The 25,612-nt window shown below is 51.3% G+C and overlaps 2 protein-coding genes across 2 annotated transcripts; both read left to right on the top strand.

Moving 5' to 3' along the window:
* Positions 1 to 565: 565 nt before the first annotated feature.
* Positions 566 to 6,273, top strand: LOC137143658 (vasotocin-neurophysin VT-like). Its single transcript, XM_067533566.1, has 3 exons — positions 566 to 700; positions 4,871 to 5,072; positions 6,093 to 6,273. The coding sequence occupies exons 1-3, from the start codon at positions 581 to 583 to the stop codon at positions 6,254 to 6,256; spliced, it is 486 nt and encodes a 161-aa protein (XP_067389667.1). The 5' UTR covers positions 566 to 580; the 3' UTR covers positions 6,257 to 6,273.
* Positions 6,274 to 19,023: 12,750 nt separating this feature from the next.
* Positions 19,024 to 24,181, top strand: LOC137143666 (neurophysin 1-like). The gene is made up of 3 exons (XM_067533580.1): positions 19,024 to 19,143; positions 22,996 to 23,200; positions 24,082 to 24,181. The coding sequence occupies exons 1-3, from the start codon at positions 19,024 to 19,026 to the stop codon at positions 24,129 to 24,131; spliced, it is 375 nt and encodes a 124-aa protein (XP_067389681.1). The 3' UTR covers positions 24,132 to 24,181.
* The last annotated feature ends 1,431 nt before the right edge of the window (positions 24,182 to 25,612 follow it).

Raw genomic sequence — 25,612 nt, 5'->3', positions numbered from 1 at the left:
AAACATAGCGAGCTGGACGCTCAACTCAGGTGAGTTGGTGCTGGGTGAACCATTTCAGTTATACTAGCTGTGGATTGGGCCCTCCACGCCAACCCAGAGGAAAGCACTGGGTTCCGGTTCTCTTTGTGTCCACACCAGGATGCTCCATGGACAGCCGTGGAGTCACTCTGGAATAGCACGGGGGTGAATGAGATCAGAATCAGACCCAGACACCCAACCTCCCCAGTCAACGGGGCCCCAGTTTTCCTGTTGGGAAGGACAAGTTATTCCCCAGCACCCGGCTAAGGCTCAGAGGAACGGCTGAGTCTGGGCTGGCTGATTGTGCGTCTGCACTGAATCACCTCAATTACAGGATTTGCTTTCAATCTAGTTCGGGAAAGAGATTTTTGTTGTTGTTGTTGTTTTTTAAAATGCCCCCTCCCCCCCTGGAAATGGTGACAGAGGCCAAGAAAGGCGTTACGTCGGCACCGGGAGGGTTATAAATAGGCAGCTGGTCCAGAAAGGAGCCAGATGCAAACAGGAGGCTGGAAAGCAACAAAGCTTCTCTCAGTGCGTGTGAGAGCCTCGCACCCCCTTCAAGATGCCAGAAACCTCGCTTCCAGTCCACTTCCTCTGTCTTCTTGCCTTGTCTTCAGCCTGCTACATCCAGAATTGCCCTCGAGGAGGAAAGAGAGCCTTCCCCGACACAGAGACCAGACAGGTACTTGAGGGGCTGGGGGCAGGGTGGGGGGCTAATTCCTCATTGTGTGAACTGTATTCCTCTGTGTGCGTGTGTGTTTAAAACCCCCCTTCACCAGGTGAGGAGTGTACTTCAGTACTGTGTGCGGGAGGGACTGGATTCCAGTCCTGGCTGTGTTAGGCAAACTCCTCGGAGGAGGAGACTCTTTTCCAGTTCTAACTGAGAGAGAGACAGGGCAAACTTCTTAGTGTTGGGGGGCTAGATTCAGTCTTTGGCCTAAAACTCAGATTGGCATTTTCTAAAGCTCCTAGTTCTTGCTTCAGATTTCTTTCTTGGCAGAAATGAAGTTAGATGGATTTGAGTGAAGCAGCTTTGAAAACATTTGCATTGAAGCTTCTTCGGAGACAAAGGAGGAAAAAATCTTTATTTAGATTTAGGAAAAGTGCCTCTAAGCCACACTTAAGCCCTCACTGGAAGCAGCAGAGAGAAAAGCTTGGGAGAAAAATTGGGATCCAATTCTTAAATCTATTGAAATTCTTTGGACTGAAAAACTTTTGGGGATGGGAGGGAAGTGGTAAAATGATGGGCACGTCACTAAAATAAGGGCTGCATCTACTAAAGAGAAAGACGTGCATGATTTCATTCTGCCATCTAATATCCTTTTAATGCCATCTTGCTCCACAATATTGAATAGTTCTTTTGGCTTGTCATTAAAGAACAAAATCTTTGCTCTATTGCTGGGTGTAACATCCTCTCTCAGGCACTAGCAGAGAGATGACACCTTAGCCAAATCCTTAGCTGGTGGAAATTACCCTCAATAGAGATATGACAACATCAGCGAAAGACCTGGCCCCCCAAGAGCTCAGTACTTGTATTTCCAGTGCAAAGTGAACAGATGAAAAATTGTTACTTTAAGTTACAGAGCTTCAGCTGTACTTACGGTGAAATCCTGGCCCCACTGGTCGATGGGAGTTTTGTCACTGACTTCACTGCAGTCTGGATGGGAAATAGCAATAGTGTATTTAGAGTAATAATGTATTTCAGAAAGAAAAGCGCTCTCATAAAAGTTATAGCCCCAGTGCATTTTAAACACACATTGATTTACATGAGGCACTCCTGTAATACGTATTTAAACCAGTTCAGTCATTGCACAGCGTTTTGTACCATTTCATTTTGGTTCTACCCCATTTTGAGCAGATCTGAACACAACAGTTACCTGAGAAACTACATATTACTTTACAGCCAGGCAGGTTATATCAAGAGAATTGAAAATAACCAACTTTCATGTGATTGTCTCTTCCTATTGTGCCTGCCTCTTTTGACCATATCATGATTTTTAGACAGTCTTTGATGTCTGATAGCTCGTCCACCCGTGGAACTTTGGTCCCAAGTGTTTTTGGGCCATTAAAGAACCTAACAAATGAAGCACAATGGACAGAGCCGCAGTATTGCTTAATTAGCGCCACTGATCAGCATTTCAAACTGTCACCAACAAGCAGAAAATGTCATGTTTGAATGAGAACATCTCTAGACCACAATTTAATTTTCCATTTCAGTAGGATTATTGTGGCTGGGGATAGACCGAGTTGGCTTCGAAGTGTAATTACTTTCCCCAGTTTGCGGTTTGTGTGATAGCCATGAGCCCCCTGCAGAGGGGCAGTTATTAAACGAGCAGACCTTTGGCACAGAGATGCACAGCAAGTGCCTGTATTGCCCCCAGTCACTGAGTAGCCTTTCCCTTTTATCATGAAGGGAGCATGCAGAATAGACCCCGTTCGTATAATGGGCCACAATAAGCTTCTTACAGTAATTGTGAGCTGGAGCAATATGGATTATAGAGCATGTGAGTGAATAATACGGCCTAGCACGCATGTATCACTAGTCATCAGCAGATCTCAACATGCTTCACAAAGGAGGGCAGTGTCATTATCCCCATTTTACAGCTGGAGAAACTGAGGCACAGAAAGGCGAAGCGACCCACTCAAGGTTATCTAGCAGGCCAGTGGCAGAGCCAGGAGCTGGAGCCAGGACTCCTGAGGCCCAGTCAAGTGCTCTAGCCATCTGATGACTTCTCCCAGCCCACACGGGATTGTTTCCTACTGAATACAGGCTAGCGTTCTCTCCCGTCTAAATCTGCCTGAGTGATAGAGAGGCTACCCCTTCCCTTAGGAGGCCACTGAACAGCCAAAGAGAGCTGGCTCTTTGGCTGTTTTATTTGGTATTCATCATATGGTTAATAAGAATCTCCTGTATTAAAGTAGCTGATGACGTACATTGTGGAAGGGACACTAAATGCCACGCTGCCTTGTTTAAACCAATCTTTAGTAAAGACTAGGAGGAGACCTAATGCAGGGGGCAGATTATCCCACATCTGCCTACTGCGGGACTCTGGCACCTTCCTCTGCAGCATCCGGTACTGGTCATTGTCAGAGCCCGGACACTGGGCTGGATGGGCCGTGGGTCTGATCCAATCGGGCAATTCCTGTGTTCTTTCTTAGTGTCACCCCATCACTTCCAGCTATTCCCCCTTCATACGAGCCTAAGTAATTCCTCTCAGCCTCTTGAAATTAATGGTATGACCCCCAACCCACCAACCCAACCAAGGGATCCTCAGCCAGGTTGAACCCACAACTCTGAGCTACTGGAGCTAAAGGGATAACTCCGTTACTGTTAATAGCAGTAGGCTGTTATACACACACACACACAAAACGCACTGTGCTAGGAATGGGTGCATTGACATCTTTCACTGTTTGTAGGCTCATACGGCCCCTCCCACCCTTAGTCAGCCGAGCCATATGTTACCCTTTCACACGTTCTTTGCAAGACAGTCCCTACAGCCCCCTGATCACTTTTCGCTGCTCTTCTTTAATTAATATCTTTCTGTTAAGGAAATACTCGGAACTGAATGCTCTGATCCATTGGTGGTCTCAGCAGAGCTGTTCTGAGAAAGGCACTTGTACCTTTTTGCCCCATAATGCAATAAACCAATACACTGACCATTCTAGTGGGAAGGAAATTCCATTGCCCGGGAATTAACATGGGAGGGAAATCGGTGTCGCCCGGAAAGCAACATCATTCTGCAGTGTGGTGCTAATTCCTTTAGGGCTTGTAGGCATCTTTGTAAGAGCGCCACCACCATATATGAATGACATGGGCTTCCACGTAACATGGTGGAAGCCAGATTGTATGAGACGTTGAAAACAAGCCTGGACATTGCTGACAAAGGAAAGCGCAGGCGATCCAACAGGCCATTTCTATCTCCTGCTTTTTGGACAAAAGCTGTGACTGCTAAGGCCAAGTGCATCTCCAAAGCACTGGGAGCCACAAAATATTTAATCCCCTGCATTTACTTGAAGGGTTTGAGAGCATGAAGGAGCTCATCCTTTTGGTCAAAAAAAGAAGGTAACTTATAGCATCATATATGATCTACTGTGCATGGAAAGCTCTGATCCCAGCAGTAAGAAATGCAGTAAACGGAAGAGGTGCCCAGATGCTCCAGTGATGGACATGGGATACAGACATTAAGGGGTGGAGGAGGCTATTTAACAGCACATAGCAGCACTGCATTGCAGTGAAAGCAGAATGTCAGATCCAGTTGAAGCTACAGGGGGAGATCAGGGATCCAATTGAAGCTACGGGGGAGATCAGGGACGCAGGATGTAATTAGCTGATGGCAGCTCATCCGGGACACGTCCACTCTTATGGGCTCTTTCGTGGCGGCCTTGGCTTTGTGTCTCACCTGGAACAGGCGGAAAGGGAAGGGGAAAAACGTGAGACCAGGCAGCTGGTTTCAGGGTTGATCTCAGAGACCCAATCCTGCATCCCAGCTCAGGTTCAACTCCTGCTGATGTCAACGGGAGTTTTGCCCACGCAGGGACTGCACGATTTGCTCCATAAAATCAGGCAAGAATGAGCCGCCATTCAACACAATGGGGATTTTGCCACTGATTTCAGTGTGGGCAGTAGCTGGACCCCAACCTTCATACCCAATTCATTCAGTCTAACAGCTTCCCCATCCTCCACGCACCTCTCCCGGCTGGTTACTCCAGGAGCTCCAATGGACTCCCCCCAACTCCCACCGGTGAGATCAGGCCCCGTGCTCGTACCATGCACCTGGGCTTTATCTGTTCCCGGAGAATGAACCTACCATCTTTGCAACCCCTGGGGCGCTGATCTGTCCTGTCTCCCCAGTGCATACCCTGCGGTCCCGGGAACAGAGGGAACTGCTTCGGCCCTAACATCTGCTGCGGCGAGGAGCTCGGCTGCTACGTGGGCACTTCCGAAGCCCTGCGCTGCGTGGAGGAAAACTACCTGCCTTCCCCTTGCGAGGCCGGCAGGAAAGTCTGCAGCTCGGGAGGAAGATGTGCCGCGCCCGGCGTTTGCTGCAATGATGGTAATAGAGGGGCGCCCACCTACACAGCACAAATACAATGGGAGGGGGGGAGGCATATCAAAGGAAAACAGCCTTTGCCTATTGGATCATCTCCTCGCCTGGGTACTTAGCTGGTCCCATTTCTGTAGTAGTCAAGCCCCTCACAATCGTTAATGTGATTATCCTCATGCCACCTGTGTGGGGTGGGGACGTGCTGTTAGCCCCAGTGTAGAGATGGGGAATGGGCAGATATTGGCCACGGTCAGACGCAGGCTGAGATGGACCAATGGTATGATCCAGCATATCAAATGCTTTACTCTTGGACTGGACCATTTGGAAATGTAAATAACAATAATGGACCAAATCCTGCCTGACCGCCTTAGTTTTTGCTCAATCATTAATCAGGAAAAACTCCTATTGATTTCACCATTGCGGGGGGGCGGTTTGCATGAGTAAGGCCTGAGTAACTGACTTCACTGAGCATTTTGCATGAGTAAGGACTTCAGGGTTTGACACAACACAAAGCCTACAGCTTGTATGGCTCTTTATATTGTCAACGTTCTTTACAAGCGTGCACTAAAGAGTCCGCCAGACTCAAAGGTAGGATTGTAAAAAGTATTCCTATAATTCCTATCTTTCAGATGGGGAAACTGAGGCACAGAGCGGTGACTTGATTTGCCCAAGACTACGTAGCATGTCAATGTCAGAGCTAGGATCACAACTCAGGAATTCCTGGTTCCTCACTCCTAAAGTCCATTTGTAATAATGTGTTTGCTGGCAATATGTTATTCAACCACTAGATGCCTCTGTTTGCTGCAGTGAGTTCCAGACAGGTTGTGGTCCCTTGTAAACCAGGGAGACAAAGCTGGAACATAAGTTCTGTGGAAGCCTGTTTGTGGTTACAGTTGTAGCTTTTTTGTTTAATAAGTCCCTCCTGTTTAAGAAAGGCTGTGATCCCATGCACCATAACGCCAGTCTCTGGCCCCTATTGTTCATGTAGCACCAGTGGTAACACTTTGGTTTTCTTTCCTTATTTCGAAGAGAGCTGCACCATGGATACCATTTGCCTGGATGATGACAGTGACAGAAGTCGAGAGCCCTCGGAGAAGAACCTGACTGTGCTGGATGGCTCGGCAAGCGAATTTCTGCTCAAGCTCATGCATTTGGCAAACAGGCAGCAACAGGGGAAGCACCAGTTTTACTGAGGGGGGAAAAAAGCAAGCTCAGCGATGCGATGCGTCTACCAGCGAGTATGCTACTGACATACCGCAGGACCTCAGAAAATCCTTGCCAGATGTAAAAGAGCTCCCCTTTGTAAATAGGTGGCCAATAAAGTCTTTTATTGCACTGCGCTATTCAACTTTGTCCTGTGTCATTTGCACTGACGTCTTAGGCACTAGGGGCTAGATTGACAAGAGCTCTGGACTTCGGGTGTAGAGCTCATTTGAAGACGGACCGGCTAGGCAGCAGTTCTGCAGGAAAGGACCTGGGGGTAACAGTGGATAAGAAGCTGGATATGAGTCAGCAGTGTGCCCTGGTTGTGAAGAAGGCTAATAGCATATTGGGCTGCATTAGTAGGAGCATTGCCAGCAGATCGAGGGAAGGGATTATTCCCCTCTAGTCGGCATTGGTGAGGTCACATTTGGAGTATTGTGTCCAGTTTTGGGCCCCCCACTACAGGAAGGGTGTGGAGAAGTTGGAGAGAAACCAGTGGAGGGCAACAAAAATGATGAGGGGGCTGGAGCACAAGACTTATGAGGAGAGGCTGAGGGAACTAGGCTTGTTTAGTCTGCAGAAGAGAAGGGTGAGGCGGGATTTGATAGCAGCCTTTAACTACCTGAAAGGGGGTTCCAGGGAAGATGGAGCGAGGCTGTTCTCGGTGGTAGTAGATGACAGAACCCTGTCACCCCACCCTGGAGCACTGACTTCGAGGATCGCTCCTGGCAGCACCTGAGTTTCCCAGAAGACTCCCAGCTGAGTTCTGTCCAGGGGCAATTCTGCACAGCTGGACTATCCGATGGCTGGCTAGCTGCGGAGAGTGGCAATGGGTAAGGTTTTTTCAGAGGCTCCTGAGCACCCGTGGGTACGTCTACATGGCAAGCAGAAACCCAGGGCAGCTAGTTTCAGCAGCCAGGTCTACAGACTCAGGCTCCCGGGGCTCACACAACAGCGTCAAAAATAGCGCCGCAGACGTTCAGGCTCAGGCTCCCCCTCGGTGTAACTCAACCTTGCTCCACTGCAGAGCTAGGCTGATCGACACCAGCTGAGGATCTGGCCCAAATGACGTCAGCCCTAACTCGTTTGCTCAGCGACGTGGGTATCAGGCAACTTCCCCGAGCGTGTTCAGTCAATGGCCTGTGGCTGCTGCTCGTCTGTTGCCTAGCGCAGTGTTTCTCAACCCATGGGGCGCAGTATGTTTCAAAGGGTGGCGGGGCAGCTTCTGTGCCTCCTGTCCCCCCGGGGCTGGCCGGGCTCGCCTCCCTGCCCCAGGCACTGCAAACTTTGGGGGCCCAGCACCATGCCGGTGTGGCCCAGCCGTCATGGTGGGATGAGTGTCAGGCAGGATCCAACCCCCCCCCCTCGGGGTGGGGAGGGGGAGGATGAAGTGCTGGATCCAAATGAAACCACCCCAGCCTATTTTCTGGGTCGCAACAAGCCATAAACTTTTACAGATGGGTCCTGAGCCCAGAAAGGTGAGACCCACTGGCCTGGAGAACATCCTCCGGGAAGAGCCATGGGGGTGATGTGCACAGCGCCGTGTGCTGAGCTGGACTGGCTGCACGGAGCTGGGCGGTTGATTTAACACATTGGGTTTCTTGCCGCCCAGTTGGCGTGAATGAAAGCAGACGGGCGTTTGCCGTATTTGCAGCGTACGGAGCCTGCTGCAGGAGGGTGACCAGACAGCAGGTGTGACAAATCGGGACACCTGTCTAAGACACAGCCCCAAATATCGAGACTGGCCCTATAAAATCAAGACATCTGGTCACGCTACGCTGTGCTGAGGGGCTCAGACCCTGCGCTGACGGGCGCCAGACAAGCACCTAGAACAGATGGACGGATCCTATAGGGACGCAGGTCGAATGAATTCAGGGCTTTCAGCTGGGTGAAATGATACATTATAAGTCCTCGTTAGCCCGACCTCCAGCTGTCATAGCTCCATCGACAGACATGAGCGGCACCCATTGATGCCAGCTGAAGCTGTGTCTATCCTCCAGGGCTTACTTAGCTGACTGAAGCCAGGGGGTTTCCTCCACCCCTCGTCCAGATCGGGGTGCGGTGCTAAGCCTGGCTGTGCTGAACTAGAACATCGCATGCCCCATGCAAGCACTGACTGGCAGCGTCCTTAGAGCTGCTGGTCGCCTGCCGTGCGTGGTAATAAGCAGGAGAACAAAGCCGCGGAGACTCGCCCGCCGGCAGAGGCGCCCCTGGATCTGCAGTGCTGGGCAGCGTTCCCCTGGCTGGTTTTCACCAGGGGTAAAACCCGTCCGTTGGTCAGACTTGCAAAGCCATGCAGCCACAGAGCTCGTGGGTCTGTGCCCTGGGCGCAGACGTCTGCACTGCCGCGCAGCAGGTGACGTCTGGGGCAGCTACCAGCGCGTCCCCACAGGCAAGCCCTGCTCTGCTTGCATAGCTAGGGGCCCCCATCCCCTGCGGGGTCACACGGGCAAGTGCAATGGGTGCTGTGAGCATGGGGTGGGCACCATCAGGCCCTCGCTGGGTGCAGGCATCCTGGAGCTGAGAGAGGGGCTTAACTGGCCTATTTGTAGCGCTGGGTGAATGACGCCTGGAAGCAAGTGTCGCCTGCTTTCCAGGTTCATGACAAGCCCAGATCTCAGGCCGGGGGGGGGGCTGAGACCTTCAGATCTCAAGCTGGGGGAGGAGGGGGCAGGAGCTTCCTGAAGGAAGCCAGGGAAGCGCCAGCACTTGGGACACTGAAAACTAGCCACATGGGGGAGAAGAGCCCTGCCTTGCCTTTTCCACCAGCTCCCACCCAGCTCCAGCTCCTGCTTCCATCAGGCTTTCCCGGGAACACATTTCCGAGGCGCGTAGCGCTACTTTGGGGCGCAAATCCTCGAACGCTGCCGTTTCACGCGTTTCTTTTTCGAGTCTCCTGGGGCAGTGGAGCTGGAGCCCGAAGTACAGGGCTGTGACCCCCAGCACCCAGAGCCCTTGTGCACCCAGCAGCTGCTCCGCCTCTCCAGCAGCAAACCCTCCAGGTAGCGAGTCCCGCTGTGCAAATGGGGAAACCGAGGCAAAGCGGTTACGTGCCAGCTTGCGTCTGGACGCTCTGTGAGTGCATAAGGAGCGTCACACCCCATTGCACCCCCTGTGTGGTGGCTTGCACCCCCCCTGCGCCTTCCTAATGCCCCCTAGGACAGAGGGCAGCATGTCCGAAGGTAGGTAGCCTTGGGCACGGCCCTCGTGCACACCTGGGAGCTCCAGGGGAGAGCCTGCCCTGCTGCGCTGTCCCTGGAGCGGGACGCCTCTACATCACCCCTCGTCCGTAGTGACGCGCGGAGGGCGTCATCGTCAGGATCCCAGCGCAGGAGTTCCTGGCTCCTGGCCTCATGCTCAGACCACGTCGCTCTGCTGAGCATGTCGTTCAGCCGCATAGAGCGCCGGCTTCTGTCTTAGTCCCACTGAGCTGCCTCTCTTACAGGGAATGTGCAGTAAGAAGCCGATTAAACCACCCTGGCTAACTGGGTGCGTTTGAAAGACCCTGAGGTCAGAGCAACCTTGGCTGGGAGCTGTGCGGCAGGGAAGCGAGATTGCGGAGCTTGTGTCACCGCGATTACTGCCTGCAGAGAATGCCAGGGCATGTCAGCGTGGCCGGAGCAGAGAGAGACGGCACAAGCCTGCGGATGATTCAAGCCCATGTCTCTGATCGTCTGAGCTACTAAATGGCAGCTGAAGAGGCTGGTGGGGGAGGAGAGGGCGGCCGGCAAAGCAGCCAGGGAGGGATTACTCTGCATTGCCTGCAGTCACAGTGACATGAACCGACGCCTGAGGGCGGCACGCGAAATAGGCCCCTGAGCTGGGAAATAAGGGGGCTCAGTGCCGTGCAGCCAAGCACCCCACCTGTATTCACACGGCACGGCTTACAGTTCTTCTCGGAGTCCCCGTCCTCTGGCCCGTCCAGCCCCCCCCTCGGCTCTTTACATCCCCTGCACTCGCCCTCGGATCCCGCCTGGGAACCCACCTGTTTATTTTGGGGGCGTCCTCTGGCCCGTGCCATGCAGGAGGTTGGCCTGGATGAGCACAATGGTCCCCGCTGGCCTTGGACTCCATGAAACCTCTTCCAGCGATCCCTGGTCCTCAGTCCACCCCGGCCCATCCTCTCCTGGGCCCACGGCTTCTGTGTGTGTCTCTTCCCGGCTGTAACGGGGGTTGCTGCTGCACCCACCAGCAAAGCATCAAAGGCCCAGATCCTCAGAGGCATTTAGGTACCTAACTCCCAACGATGTCAATGGGAGTTAGGCGCCTAAATAGCCAGGTGGAGACATCCCTACTGGACTCCATGGAAGCTTGTGATGTACATCTATAGCACACGCACCTGCATTCACCCAGAGCTGCATGCTGTTAAGGACCTCTCGAACCAACCCCACGTTGGTGGCAGTGGGATTTGGAGCCAGGAAATGCATTAGCAGCCACACACAGAGCTAAAGGACAGAGTCAGCTGTTTGAAAGGTATTGAGGAGGCTGGAGAGTGAAATCAATGGCAGCTCCGCACCTAGGTGCTTGTGAAAACCCCATTAGGTACCTGTCTGCATCTTTAGGGGCATAAATACTTTTAAAAACCTGGCCAAAAGTCCCTAAGCAGGTAGCAATTATAGACTCAAACCTCTCCTGTGAGCCAGTCACCAGAGGGAGACAATACCCCCCACACACACTGTCTGGAGATTGTGCGTACAGCACCTAGCACAATGGAGTGGGAGCGGCTAGACACCAGGTCGATAAATTAAATACCAGGATCAGACTCAACTGAGTTAGTCCATGTTTATACCCGTGTGAGTTCAGAATCAGGCGCACTGATTTCAGCAGCGTTGATCTAGAGGTACACCAGTGTCAGTGAGAGCAGACGTCACCCCACTGGCTGCTTTTCTTTCATGCCTTGCTTTTCCTTCTATATTTCTGTGAACAGAGCAGAGACTGGCCAGTCATATAAGCAAACGGCAACTGCATCTAATAGCAAAACACTGCTGCTGCTGGACTAGAGCAATTTCATGGAAACTTCATGCACCTTAAATTGAGATTCCAGTGCCGGGAATTGCACAATGTCATATTGTATTATTGTCAATGAATCGCTTAGGGCTCCCAAAGCTGGAGTGACAGAGGGGTGAGCGCAGGAGGCTCTCGGGACATAAGCACCCTCGACACACAACTAATAAATATTATTACCATTAAAGAGCTCTCAGCCCCTCAGGCTGCTTAGCCAAGTGTATATCTAGTGAAGCACACAAATCAGAGACGTAAGAGATCCCCGGTAGGGCCACTGCACCCCACACTCTCTACTGCATATTCATTCCCTTGTCGAGTCGCGTTCAAAATGATCCAAATCATGGGGCTGCCATAATTAGCCAGAACTCCCTGGTAGGGGATTTGTCCTGATAACTGACACCTCGCTCCCCTTTGCTCCGTTCACAATGCTCACCCTCGCTGGATTCCTGTTCCATGGAGCAGAGTGAAGGTCTGGGGCTGTTCAACAAATTGGCTCATTTGTTTAGCTTGATGGCTTTGTTTACCTTATATGTAAATGTACTTTCATTGTCTTCTGCCTGCTCGCTAGCCAGTCAGACAGTTCAATACACATCCCTTTGTGCACTAGCCCTCAAACAAATTTTGAGAACATGTTTCCAGCACACATCTGTAACTTTGTATGCTACCCATATGTCCATCACACGATGATCGTCATGACCAGCGGGTTCCTTATATGGCACTTTCAAGATACGTATTATAACAACAGCCTGTTGGGGCAATGAGTGTGTCGGAGCTGATGTGAGTTACAGGGTACGTCTACACTGACGGTGGCAAAGTCGCCGCCCTCAGATCGACCTATCTGGATCGATTGAGCAGTCAGTGAAGACCCGCTCAATCAATCCAGAAGTCGATGCTGGTAAACTACCCCCTAAAGTGGTGTAGCACTGCATCAACGGGGGCGCAGTGCAGTGAAGATGCCGCGAGAAAGGAAGCACAGCAGTCGATGGAAGTTATGCAAGTTACTCTGCATAGTTTGCATAACTGCTGCTGCCGAATCGCCAGGTAAGTGTAGACCAGGGCACAGTATGGGGGGAGGTTCTCTGCCAGATGGCACCAAAGGGATCCCAGGGTGGCAGTGGGTTAAATCTTCTTGTTGTGTGTCTTGGCTGCTTTGCTTTTTCTGTTGGGGTGTGATTTGAGACAAGGGCAGAATCAAGGCAGCCACCGGCACCTTCACACTGGCCCCTGGGCAGAAGCGTGAATCCGCCCCGCATGGATTTGCCTCCAGCGGTTTGCAATATCTTCTCATTTCTCTGTTCACCCAAAAATGTCATAAAATAAACATCACCTTTCATTCAGGATGAATGTGAAGTAGTGACTGAAATAAAAGCAGTCTCCAAAGCCAAAGCACAACCACAAAGCTCTCCCCCAAACAGCGGCAAATACGAGGCCATCCAGAAATCTGCATGAACTGGTTGGGGGGAATTCTCTGGGTATTGTTTGAGCGGACAGACGTGCATAAATGTAAGAGAAGCAGGAGACCGCACAGAGAGACAGACACAGCCTGGACAAGCACGCTGAGTGACCTCGCGAGGAGCCTAGAGAAAGGGTCTGGTGCTGGAAAAAGAGGCTTGGAGCTGTAAGCAAAGAACCTACCTCCTGTTTGGTTCCTTCTGTGTTCAGGGAAACGGGACTTTGTGCTCATTCCTCAGAATGAACCAAGACTGCATCAAAGAAACGACCTGAGTCTTTTAACTAAACACTTCCCACAAAACCCCAAATTCAGCTAACATCTCAGGTGAAAAGGAGTAACAGGATATTGAAAAAGAAGGCTCACACTTACCCGTTTGACCAGGGGAGTGGTGGTTGGATGGTAGCAGGCCCGTGATGCAGGCGCCCCAAAGGCACGGCCTCAACCAGCTCCGACTGTCACCCAGCTTAGGAAACAAGCATTTATAAAGTCCCAAGGGGGAGGAGCCTCTCAAGGAAGGTGGAGCCGGAGGTGGAGCTGCCAGTGTCAAACCTGGCCTCCTCCATGCTGAGGAGTGCCGTATCTGGGGCGTCAGAGCCATGGTATGTGTAGCTGCATTGGCAAATCACCCAGCTGCTTGTCAGGGTGCCGTCTTAGAAATCTCGCTGAAGTCTCAGCCCTGCTCCCCGTGGAGCGGTGTGTGGCCAGCCCGCAGGATCAGGCCCGTCTCTGCCGGCTAACTAGCCGATGAGCCAGTTCACAGAACCTGGTGTGAAGCCCCTTTCAAGGGAATCAGCGTCGTTCCATTGCCTTCAGTAGGCTGGATCAGGCCCACAAGCTGCAAGTGTGTGTAATTAACATGAAGCTTAATAACGAGAGCGTGGGAGAAAGGAAACTCTTTCCCCCTTCCTACTCCTTTTCTTCTGCACTCTTTGTGACCAGCTGTTTGTGACTGTTTCTCAGGGGCGTGCCTTAATCTAGCAGCTTCGCCAGCAGGTCTCCCCGAAACAGTCCTGAAATCCAGAACAATCAGAGCTGAGAGGAAATAGAAACCCTGACGTCGACACCCACCAACGTCGAGAAATAGCAGATCAGGACCCCCCTGCGTCCCACAGAACCAGCCGCCTAGCTCTGAAATCTGTGTTCAGATCTGGACTGTGGATCTAGGCGCCTGGTCGTCTGCTGTCTTGTGTTGTCATCCACTGGTGGAGTCCTATTTTCCCTTTCTACAGCGGGCTGAGAAAGAACAGCCCTATGTCATACCCCAGTGCTCAGCCCCCTTTACAGACAGGGGCTCTCGGTCATTCTAAATCGCCTACAATAACTCATGGGGGAAAGTTTATAAACACGCTCCTTTCTCTCTAGTGCAGTTTTAAGTCTTTGAAACACTCTTTTTTCTCCTCCTATATGATTTCATTGGGAGTTTAGAGCTTAAGAACCTTTGGAAAAAACTCACAAGGGGTTTGACTCCTAAATACTTTCATAAAGCTGACTCTCAGAATCCCGATTCCTGGGTTCAGTTCTGACTCGGACACAGACTTTCTGTATCTTCATAGGCAAGTCACTTCCCTTCTCCCTGCCTCAGTTTTCCATTGATCCATCTAAGGCCTGTTGTGATAACCGGGCCCACGGATGTGCCCTAAGTGTGAGCTCAGCTGTGAAAAGTGAGTGAAAGTTCATGACGTGTCACAATAAATGTTGATGGGAAAAGGTGCAAAAGGAAGACAGAAAAACAGAATTAGTCCAAACAAACAGGCCTCCACATATAACTCACGGTCTGTGTTAAGATCATGCCTGGTAAACTGGAGAAGTGTGGGACTGGAAATCAATAAACCAAAATTGGTGTGTCAGAAACTTGGCCTAACTGGTGGACAAAATAACGAGAGGGTGGGTAATTCCAGCCACGTCCCCTTTTTGGGTCCTCAGGAAGAGAGTCTGGGGGGGAAATACGTGCCGCTGGCTGATTAAAAGAAGGGAAAGGAGCAAGCAAGCCTCACCATCATGATGTCCATGTCCACCATCTCCTGGGACCATGGGCCTTCTTCAGCCTGGTCTGGAAGAGGACAGGAAGAAGGCAGGCACAGAAGGAGACACACACATTGAGCAGCCAGTGACCTGCTACTGCTGAGCTTAAAAGCGGGCCTGCTGGCTTCCTTCAGCCAATCAGGTGGCCCTGCCGCTACCCATCTGAGCTTATTAATCGGCCCGGCGACTGGGCTGGCTAGTGCTCGGGCTCCGTTGAAGGCGCTCACTCCTGACAGCTTAACCCAGTTTGATGTTGGACTGCGACTGGGTCGTCTTCACACTTTTGATTCTTTGGGCCCCTTTTTAACTCCGAGTGCCTGAGGTAGTGAAGTACAAATGGGGAACAAAGGCCCAGATCCTCAAAGGTATTTAGGCACCCATTGAAATCAAAAGGCACCTAAACGCCTTTGAGGATTTGGGCCTAAGTGACTTGCCCAAGGTCACACAGGAAGTCTGGGGCAGAGCAGGGAATTGAGCCCAGATCTCCCAAGTTCTAATCTAGACTCTTTAACCACCAGGTCATCCTTTTTCCATCTGTGCAATACGAGCATGCTGATATCTACCTGCCTCACAGAGCACGTGAGGCGTGCTCAGTTAAAGTTTGCACAAAGCTTTGGCCTCTTTGAATGAAAAGTGGCATTACAGTGACACGGGCCCAAGGGGCATATTCTGCCCTCACTTACTCTACTGCACAGCCAGAGCAAATCCCATGGGGCCAGCTTCTGATCTCACTCTCGTTTTGTACTGATGTAATGCCACTGAAGTCACTCTTTCCTGCATGGTGGTAAAAGTTGACCGGAATCAGGCTAAAGGGCTTGAGTGGAGTCACTCCAGATTTATATTGGTGCAAGAGCAGAATCAGGCTCGAGGAGGACAGCAGAAAAGTTTTCAGAACCCTTTAGAAGGCTATTAGTATTTACCCGTGTCCTTCTTTTCGCAATCATTAATTTAAGTGAGGAGTCACTGCTTAATGTTGACTGGCTGACCCTGCTCAGATTGCAAAGGCAGGGGTGAAACAGCCCCTCTGACCCTCTCTGTTGTCTACCATGCCCTCTCTAAGTGGCAAATATTAAAGCAAGCCAATGAAAATGACAAAGGTTGCTGATTAGACAACAGTGTCTAGCGTCTGGAACGATGTATGCACCAATTAACCAGGCCACCGTGCGGGTGGTGACCTTGGAAGGGTAATATATGTAAGATTTTCAGGACGTTGTCCATGTCTGACGAATTTATGCTAGACGGGAAGATCTTAATTGAGCTAATGAAGGTGAGGGGTCAAGGTGAGCCACGTCCCTGACTGATTTCACTATCTGTCAATCTCGCTCATTAACGCGTCACCACATTAATGGCTGTCGGCACAGCTTCAGTGCCACGACACCTGCTTTCCCCCTGGCGATTCAGCGCCTCATTGGAAACTGCTGCACGCAGAAAGTTAGTGATTGCAAAACACCATGCGGGGGGAGTTGCTTGGGCAAAATAGTTCAGGCCCATGGCAGGGGCCTTGATGACGGAACAAGCGTTCCCGCAAAGCAGCCACGCTGTTCAGACTCGTGATGAGTGCAGTATAGATAGACACAGTGCACGCAACCCCCCCTGTGCTATTATCCCCATTGCACCGATAGGAAACTGAGGCACAGAGAAACTAAGGGTATCTCTCCACTGCAATCCCAGGGAGTGATTACAGCACAAATAGGCATACCTATGCTAGCTTCACTCTTGCCAGCTGTAGTACTGGAGCCGGGAAGGTGTAGCCGCAAATGCTTCAATAGGGTCTAGCCCCATGAATAATTGCCCAGGGCTCAGATGGGCTCGTGCAACTTGCACTAAAGCATATGCTGCTGCAGCTGCCGCTGCTCCGGGACCTGAGTTAGCAAGATTAAAACTAACTCAGCTCTGTGTACTCAAGCTGTAAGGGCACCCTGTGAGTGCAGGAGCGCCCCACCCTAAGCAACTTGCCCAAGGTCAAAGAGGAAGGCTGGAGCAGCACAGGAAATTGAACGCAGGTATCCCAAATGCCAGGCTAATACCAAAGCACTTACTTGGAGCCAAAAAACTGACCCTTCTCAAATCCTTTTTATTGGGATCCACTTTGAAAATATTTCAGGCTGTGATGACCTCCTTCCCCTCCCGGCCATGCCACCCTTGCCAGCATGTGTGGGGGCCGATGGCTTGTGACCTCCCCCAAAATAACCTTGCGACCCCCTGAGGGGTCACGACCCCCACTCCAGTTTGAAAACCCTTTAGCTGCTAGTCCCCGTTTGCAATGCCCTGGAGCCAGTGTTCTAGACCAGAGGCAACGGATGTGATGAAACATAGGTGAATCCACAATGATTTGTGTGCGCCTCTAAACGGGGGCTGTTCTTCTAATGGCAGTAACCGGGCCAGGCGCCTGGTGTCCTGGCGGAAGGCTGGCAGTAAATGAGCGCCCCTTTCGCTGGAACGCAGTGTTCGTCCAAGGTATTCACCCTGCAGGACAGCTGGAGTTTCCAGGCTGCAGAGGCTCATTCAGAAGTGGTGCGTATGGCAGTGTAAATTAGCTTCCCCTTTGCTGGGCATGAGGGCATCTCAGTCCAATTCCCTTATCACAGTTCAGGGCAACTGCACCTGTATTCCCTTCTCAGGGTCTAGCATGGGCATAGACTCCTCTCCTGGGTGGAGTCCTGCATCCCTCTCTCCCTCCTGACCAGGACTTTCCCAGGCTGCACAGCTCTCTGCCTATCCTGTGAATGCCGTTATAAAGGTCCACGTACAGTTTTTCCTGTGCAATCGCATTTATTCTTAAGGTGAAAGCATCACAGAGAAAACGTTACAAGCAACAGAAGAACCTGCACGCATGCGAATCCGCTTACCACAGATTACCCCAATGCCAACCTGGGCTCTGACGGGTGTCAGTCCGTCACACCCCACGCTGGGGTCTTCTGTTACACAGGCGTAACAGCGTTTGCCCCGCACAACAACAGGCATGACTTGCTCGTTTATACCGGTTGGGCCTCTGATCTCGTCCTCCTGTAACAAGTGAGCAACAGGAAAAGATCCCAGCCTCAGGGCAAAGCTTCAAAAGGCTGAGCTCTTGCATAGCCAGAGGAAGTTGATTTGTGTACACCTCTCCCTAAAGGCTTCCTGGGAAACCCATTTAACTTTAAAAGCTCATTCTTCTCTGGCCCATCGCTTCAACTGGTTCTTTGATGCTTATAACCCCTCCCAAGGTTTATATTAGTCAACTCTTCCCCATAAAGACGTTACAGTCCATTCACTCCCACAGGAATACATAACCATTTGCATGTTTGCTACAACGCATGCCTAAGATACTCGAACGTAACTCGATAACGTTTAGCTTAACGCTATACGGTTTGCCCAGGAAACTGCTGTAGCTTTCACACTCCTGTGAGCTGGGCAGCCCTCGGTCTAAGTAGGGTTGGCATAGCTGCTGGGAGGGTGCAAGCCAAGGCGCATACAGGTGCTTTAGGAAGTGGCACGGGTGGTACTGTTCCCCCTGAGACCACTGAACCAACGAGATATGGGGGGGGGGGGGGCGCTGTCAGCTAGAAGGGAGGTGTAAAACTACAGTCTTGATCACTGGTGGCCATTTAAGATCCCATGATATTTATCACAAGAACGCGATGTCCTGGCTAAATGGTATCCTGGGGGATTATATGCAACCCACGTAAATGCCCCCTCTTCTTACAGTTGCATACAGCATCTTGTGTTTGCTGGGTGAGAGCGTCGGGCTGTGTTGCTGTGCGCTGTCAAGCAGCTGCTGCGTTCTACCCCAGAGGTGGACGAAGTGCTGCCTGTTGATATTTGTCTATTGCTTTAGGAGGCTCTTGGGCTGAAAGGTGCGCGATGAAATTTAGCTGCTAGAAAATCGTCTTCTTCAAAGAGCAAAACAAGGACTCGCCCCGCCCCGGGACCGCAAGGGCCGGTGAGGGCCACTCCTGCTTTGTGTGCTCGCCCCCCGCGGCCCTGCCAGCCTGTGCCAATTAAAAGAAACTCTTAGACTTCGACTCCTGCCTCACCATATTTGGAATAAGCACCAAGGAGAAAATGATTCCTCCTTCGCTGACCTCACATCCTTGACCCTAGATTATTAGCAATGCTATTTGGTGTGCAAAGCAATGCCGTGTAATTTTTAAGGGAAATGAGTGACGCTGGTGGTGGCATGTCTGAGCGGCTGCAGCTGGCGCTATATATGCAGCCACCCTGTGAAGCGTGAAGACAAAAACCTGGAGGGCTTTCCTGATCCCGCTCGAGAGCGACGCAAGTTCAGCAGCAGCCGCCATGTCTCACAACACTCTGGCCATCTGCATCTTGTGGCTCTTGGCTCTCTCCTCGGCCTGTTACATCCAGAACTGCCCCATCGGCGGGAAGCGCTCGGTCCTGGACGTGGATGTCAGAAAGGTATGTGATGCGCGCCGTCCCGGCGGGCTGTTACAGTGAATTTAGGGCTGGGTGAGGACGTTCGCAGACAGGGCCAGCACACGCTGCCCTGTGACTGTACCAGAGGGCTCACCTCCAACCCAAAAGGCTCACATCTAGGATGCGAGAGGGGAGATTTCTGGCAAGGGGCTGAGCTGTACCAGCTGGGATGGTGGCTATCTAAACCCTAGCAACTAGACCCGTAGGTTTTGATACCCTGATCACCACCAGCACCTAGGCTGCGGCTCCCGGAGTGCTGGCACACAGGGACAGGTGTGAATTTTGTAAAGCTTCTTGCAAGAACTAGAACAAGCCTTAGCTAACATGCATTACCCAGTCCCTCTTTTCTTCCCCTACCACCTTCCTAACTGTCTTTGTGTCCAACGGGCAGCCAATCAGGCAAGCACAGGCTACAGCGTATACTAAGCACCTGGGCAGCGGAGAAGTGCAGCTTGTGATTGTCAGTACCTCCGTCAGCCTCTTTAGATCATTTATTACCTACGCGTTTAAAGCGGAACGTCTATCACACGCACAAGTCCCATTGCAGATGCGCGGTAAGCAGCCAGACTTTGCAGCCTTGGTCTTGTGGTTAAAGCATTGGATGGAGACTGAGAAGGAGGCAGGAGATCTGGATTCAATCGCCAGCTTTGCTACAGACACCTTGTGTGGTGTTGGGCAAGTCCTGTAATCTCTCTGTGCTTAAGTTCCCCATCTGTACACTGGGGATAATATTTCCTTTAGCTGTCTTGTCTATTTAGAGGGGAAACCCTCTGGCGCAGAAGCTGTTTTTACTGTGCCTGTGTACAGCACCCAGCACAATCGGATCGCGTTTCAATCAGGTTCTCTGGACACTATTGTACTACAATGATCAGCCCAATTACTGAGGACATCAGAAGTCTAGTTTGGCAGTGAATTATAGAATCATAGAATATTAGAGTTGGAAGGGACCTCAGGAGGCCATCTAGTCCAACCCCCTGCTCAAAGCAGGACTAACCTGTTACAAACGTAGCTGTCTATATCAGATTGCTTTGCAGGCAGGAAGATGTGCAGCATCTATTTTGACGGTTGTCCAATCCTTCCCAGTATAGTTCTGTGTTTTACAACGCTGCCAAACTTCCACTGCTCGGTTTGAAATTTACCATGCTGGGTGTCTGCCTCAGCCTGAATTTTCTTCTGAAAAGTTCAGCTAAAATAGCTTGGCCGTGTTCAAGGCTGAGATTTGGGGGGAATACATTGTTTTGCCCCCATTAAAAAAAATCCTTACATCTGTTTTGTTACGGAGCTCTAGTGTCCCCATTCTTTGGAGAAGGGACCTGAAACTCGGGCGTGGGGGTCGCCCTGGGATCAGAGCTGTGCCTTTTGCCAGCCTCGTGGAATAAGCCGCCCAACTTTGGCCATGTTACAAGCCTCTGAAGAAAACCGTTTGCATGAATTCAGTAGCGATGTGTTAGAGTGTGGCAGCTAAATTCTTTGAAGCTTCTATCTGCACTGAAAAGTTCCAGAGGGGGTAGCCCTGTTAGTCTGTATACAGCAAAAACAGGTGCATCTGACGAAGCTTATGCCCGCAGAAATCTATTAGTCTTTAAGGTGCTACAGGACTCTCGTTGTTTTTAATCTGCACTGAGCATGCTCCAGGCCCAGGTCACAGGGGCCACATGCGACTGGCCCGTGTATGACCCATCCCCACGGGGCTGCTGGGGATGAGTAGGACTTTCTCTGCAATTGTGCTCCCAGTTGCTGCAGGTGGGGGAGGCCACTGTGATGCCAGGGAACAGAAGAGAAGATCCTCGCCTATGCCCTCAGCACCCTCAGCGGAGATGCAAAGGCGAGAATCTTCTCCGCTGGTAACGCTGGTGCCTGGCATCACAGTGTAGCTTGGAAGCGAAGGCAGAAGCAGCCTCATTTGGGTGGAGAGGGGACAAGACCTGGACTGGGGCACTGGGACTAGCCTAGAGCAAAGAGCCTTGGGGGGGGTTAGATTGAACGCTTGCGCTACAGTGACGTTCCCCCCCACTCCCCGTCAATTATAAACGCATCATGTGACATTAAATAGCTCCTGCTAATAGGCTGGTGCTGAAACACAGGGGTAAATACTGCAGGGATGCGGGCACAAAGTCTGCCGTGCGTGTCAGGAATGCCGTCCAACATGGACACTGGTGAAGCATGGCCTGTGGCAGCAGGAACTGGCCAGCCGAGATACAGCTGTGATACCCCAGCAGCAGCAGGCCATGGCATCAGCCACATCACTGCTGAGCTTGGCCAGCCCGTTAGCGAGAGCTGGTTTTGGGAGAAGAGCAGCGTGGGCGATATACGGGGCAGACGAGTTTTCAGTGCTCTGCTACAAGTTCCTTCTCCCGGCCGTCCACTCTTGGGGCCCAAACCCAGTAGGGGCTGGGGGAGAAAAGGCCTGTGGCCTTTCAGACCCTGTACCACACAAGCAAGGGCTATTTCGCTTAGGAGGAACATTTTACTGATCGTTTTCTGAGTCAGTCTGTACAGACGTAACATGTATCCTGTACACCACAGGAGATAACATTCCTTGCATCAGCTGCAATGAGGGGGTGGGGAGATGCAAAGGGAATGAATCAATCAATCATACTCCCTGTGACCCTATTTAATCAAAGGGTGCCGAGGAAGGCAAAACACTCTGGAGGAATAGGGCCCTACAGCGGGAGGCCCCTGCATAAGAGATGCTAGCAGGGGCCATGATTTGGGAGCGGGAAAAATGCATTTAGATTCGAGAAAGGTACCCAATGATCACTGATGTATGAAAAGGATAGGACAAAATTCTGCTCTCTTGAACCGAGGCTGGCAGGGAACAACCGAAAGCAGATTCTGGCCCTTTAGGTCTTTATTCGTTCACGTGAGTTGCATTTTGTTCTGTTTCTTCAAAGCTTCCCTTCCTCTATCAATGAACTCCCAGTTCAAATCAGAGGATCTGGCTGCTTCTGACCGCCTGGGGAAGGGCTGCCAGGAGGTTTAATCTTGAACCGAGACACAAAAGCATCAGTGTTTTGTAGAAGCCATAGCAATAGCCATGCCGCAGTCCTCCTCGCTCACTGATCTTCAGCCAAACCCTGGGGACGTTCCCATGAAAATCATGATCTAGCCTAAGTCCAGGGAGGTTGTTAGCGCAACTAGCTATTGTGCTTAATAAATGAAACGCACTGCGACACCCAGCACAGCACAGCACCGCAGGCGAAGGCATGGCATCAAACACTACTGGAGTCGTGGCGTTACGCCTGTTAATTAAAGGGGCACTGTCCACACATTACATTCCCAAACAATTCCTTCCCTAGGCTGGCTACTAATAGCCTCAGTTATTTAAAAAAAAAAATCACAAAAATTCAATTTCTTCTTTTATTCCCCCGCCCCCGCCCGCGCAGGCACTGCCCCCCAGCTAGAACAGTGACACCCCCTTCTGGTCAGTTTCAGTTTGGGGCACAGCTAGCTATTTTCGAGTCGGTTTCACTGTCTGGGAATTCTGGCCCCATGCTTTTGGGGTGGGGGTTCTGACCCCTCCAGAGAACGTATCATTCCCCAACACACCCAGTTCCACTGAGAGCTCCTGTAAGAACATTTCACGTCCCGATAAGGTGTCCAGTACCAAGTGAAAACTAGAACGGAAGTGCTAGGCCTGAGCTGAGCGTACAGGGGCTCCTTAGCCACTGGCCCATGAAGGCAGAAAGATGGCATCCTACAGGCTCGATCCACAGTGCACTGAGCACAGTGTCAGACTTCCCACGCACTCCAACAGGCTTTGGACCAGGTCCCAAGCAGCAAGGGATGTTGTTTTCCCCATTAACTGGCCTTTGGTTTCCTCTCCCCCAACAGTGCATCCCGTGTGGGCCTAGGAACAAAGGCCACTGCTTTGGCCCTAGCATCTGCTGTGGGGCGGAATTGGGATGCTACCTTGGTACTTCAGAAACCCTGCGATGCCAGGAAGAGAATTACCTGCCGACACCCTGCGAGTCTGGCAGGAAGCCATGCGGGACCACTGGGGGGAGCTGCGCAGCCCCTGGGATCTGCTGTAACAACGGTGAGTGCGCACTTGCTTAGCTTCTGCTTTAATCATTGCTTCATATTAACTAGCGCAATCCCTCCCCCGCCCCAATTTACAGCTGCTAATGTAACACCAGACATCTATTCTCAATGCTCCCAGGCACTTTTAACATGGGGGAGAGGCCTGGTGGCTAAGAGACAGGATGATGGGTTTGGGGAGGGAGGTGCTCAGTACATATGAGCTTTATCTCTGCCTCTGCTACAGACTCCCTGCGGGCCCCTGGGACAGTTGCTTAACCACTTTGCGCCTTGGTTTCCCCATCAGTAAAGTATGGACAGTTATACTTTCAGCCTGCCGGGGAGGGCCGTGAGGTTACATTCACTCATGTTTGGGAAGCACTTTGAGATCTTCGGACGGCAGGAGCTATATTGCACCGTGGCATGGTTACTTCCGTGCTGGTGCATTCACAATGACAAGAGTTCTGCAAAGGCCGTGGGCCGTTATCTAGTGCTCAGGCCATGGACAGAGAAGAAGTGGGGAAGTTAATATTAGCAGCAGTCCAGCCCGGTTCCTCCTTTCCCAAAGGAGAGAAGTCTCAATCAGCCTTGTCATTTCCTTCATTGCCTCAGGAAGAGTTAGCAGCAGTCACCTCCGGCCATACTCCATGCACAGAGGTGAAATTCACCCAGTGCCAATAGTTTATAGAAGCTCCTCTGCAGGAAAGACACCCCACACCCACATCCTACGCCAGACCCAAACCTGGTGTATCATGGTCGAGCACCATAGTTTTTCATGGAGTAACACGGATTTACATCAGTCGAGGATCTGGCCCAAGGTGTTTTCCAACATAGCTATACATAACTTCAGTGGCCCAGGTCACGCCTCACTTCCTTTTACGTGCTTTTGTTTCTCTTCAGAGGGCTGCATGGTGGACTCGGCCTGTGACCAAGAATCACTGTTTTCCTAGACCATCCGCTATACATGAGGGATGAAGTGACAGGATTTGCCACGTACGAGGATGTGAAAGACCAAAAGCCAGTCCAATATGATGCACTAACCTGGCCACTCTGCACCTCAGCACTCATTTAAACAACATCCCCAGCTAGAAATAAAACTTGAACAAAAAAAATCCTTCTGTTTATTTTTTCCCCTGGCTTTGTAACAAACTCAACAGTTTCGCGGTCTGCGTAGCTGGGATTCACATCCCCGCTCTGTACAGGAGACGCTGCTTCTTGGAACAGCCTGGATGGGGGAGGGGAGGAATGTAGATCACTTACCTAAGCAGGCAGTTAAGGACCTGGATGGGGTTTTGTGACGCTTCCCAGGGGTCCACAGGGTTGGCACCTTACTGCCGCTTGCCTGGGGACAGCGCCCTGACACCTCTTGGCCATGGGCAACGCAAACTCACCGCTCTAGGCCTACGCAGGCCCCACTGCAATAGCCCCAACCCCTCTGAGCGTATCCCTGGAGTATCCAGCCCCTGGTCCACTGGACACTTGCAGTGATCACAGAGGCACTGCTCCCAAAGAAGCCCCCGTTTACCAGCTCCACCTCAGATCTCTGCTGCCCTGGACACGCAGCGCTGTATGTTTATGAGAAAACAAGCACAAGTTTATTTAGCAAGGACAGAGATGTGAGTGATAGCAAGGAGGAGTATTGGAAACAAAAGGTTCCAGGTAAAATAAAATTATAACATGCATTTCAGACCCTAGGTTTAAGTAACAAGATAATCTCCTGTCTAATGCGGTAGTGATCATCGGAGCTTTACAGCCAGGCCTGCCTGGGACCCTTTTTCATGAGACGTAACATAGTGGCACCTTGCCTCCTCGATGAAAGGATCCAGGGTGTATCTTGGCACCCCCCATTATAGCTCCCTGAGTCATTGTCCTTAGTCATAAACAGGATGCCCCCTGTTGGCTGTTTTTTCCCTGTATACCTCTTTCTTGTTGACTTCACAATCTCTTGATTAGCATTTGGTTCAGTGTGCAACTAGGCATCCATTGTGAAGCATATAATACGCCATATCCATAGGACCAGAGAGAGAGAGAGGTAAGCACCTGGTACCTCCTGGCTGGGCACCTATCTTAACTCCTAGCCTTTAAGAACATATTTTTAGTATAGATACATAACTCCTTATATATTATCCACATGTACATTTTGCACTGATTACAATAACCAGTGGGCTACTGGCTTTCGGTAGACACCTTACGTGCTACCCTCTGGTGTACTAATATGCCTAGACCTGACCCGGAGGATTCCTGTAAGTTCATAGGCACCTTCTGTGCCCTCTGCCAGTTGGCACCAAGGGTCACAGTTTTATCCAGCAGCCGAGGGATGTCTCCTGAAAAGCAGGGCCAGTGCAAGCCAAGGACCTGGAAGGCCATACTGTGAATTAAGAGCCTGGGGGACTGTATGTGGGATAAGAGCAATGCTCCCGACAGCCAGATG

This window comes from Emydura macquarii, unplaced genomic scaffold, assembly GCF_026122565.2.
Source record: "Emydura macquarii macquarii isolate MOO-44397 ecotype Brisbane River unplaced genomic scaffold, CSIRO-AGI_Emac_v2 contig_3345, whole genome shotgun sequence".
NCBI lineage: Eukaryota > Metazoa > Chordata > Testudines > Chelidae > Emydura > Emydura macquarii.
This window is presented reverse-complemented; position numbering and strand designations above follow the sequence as displayed.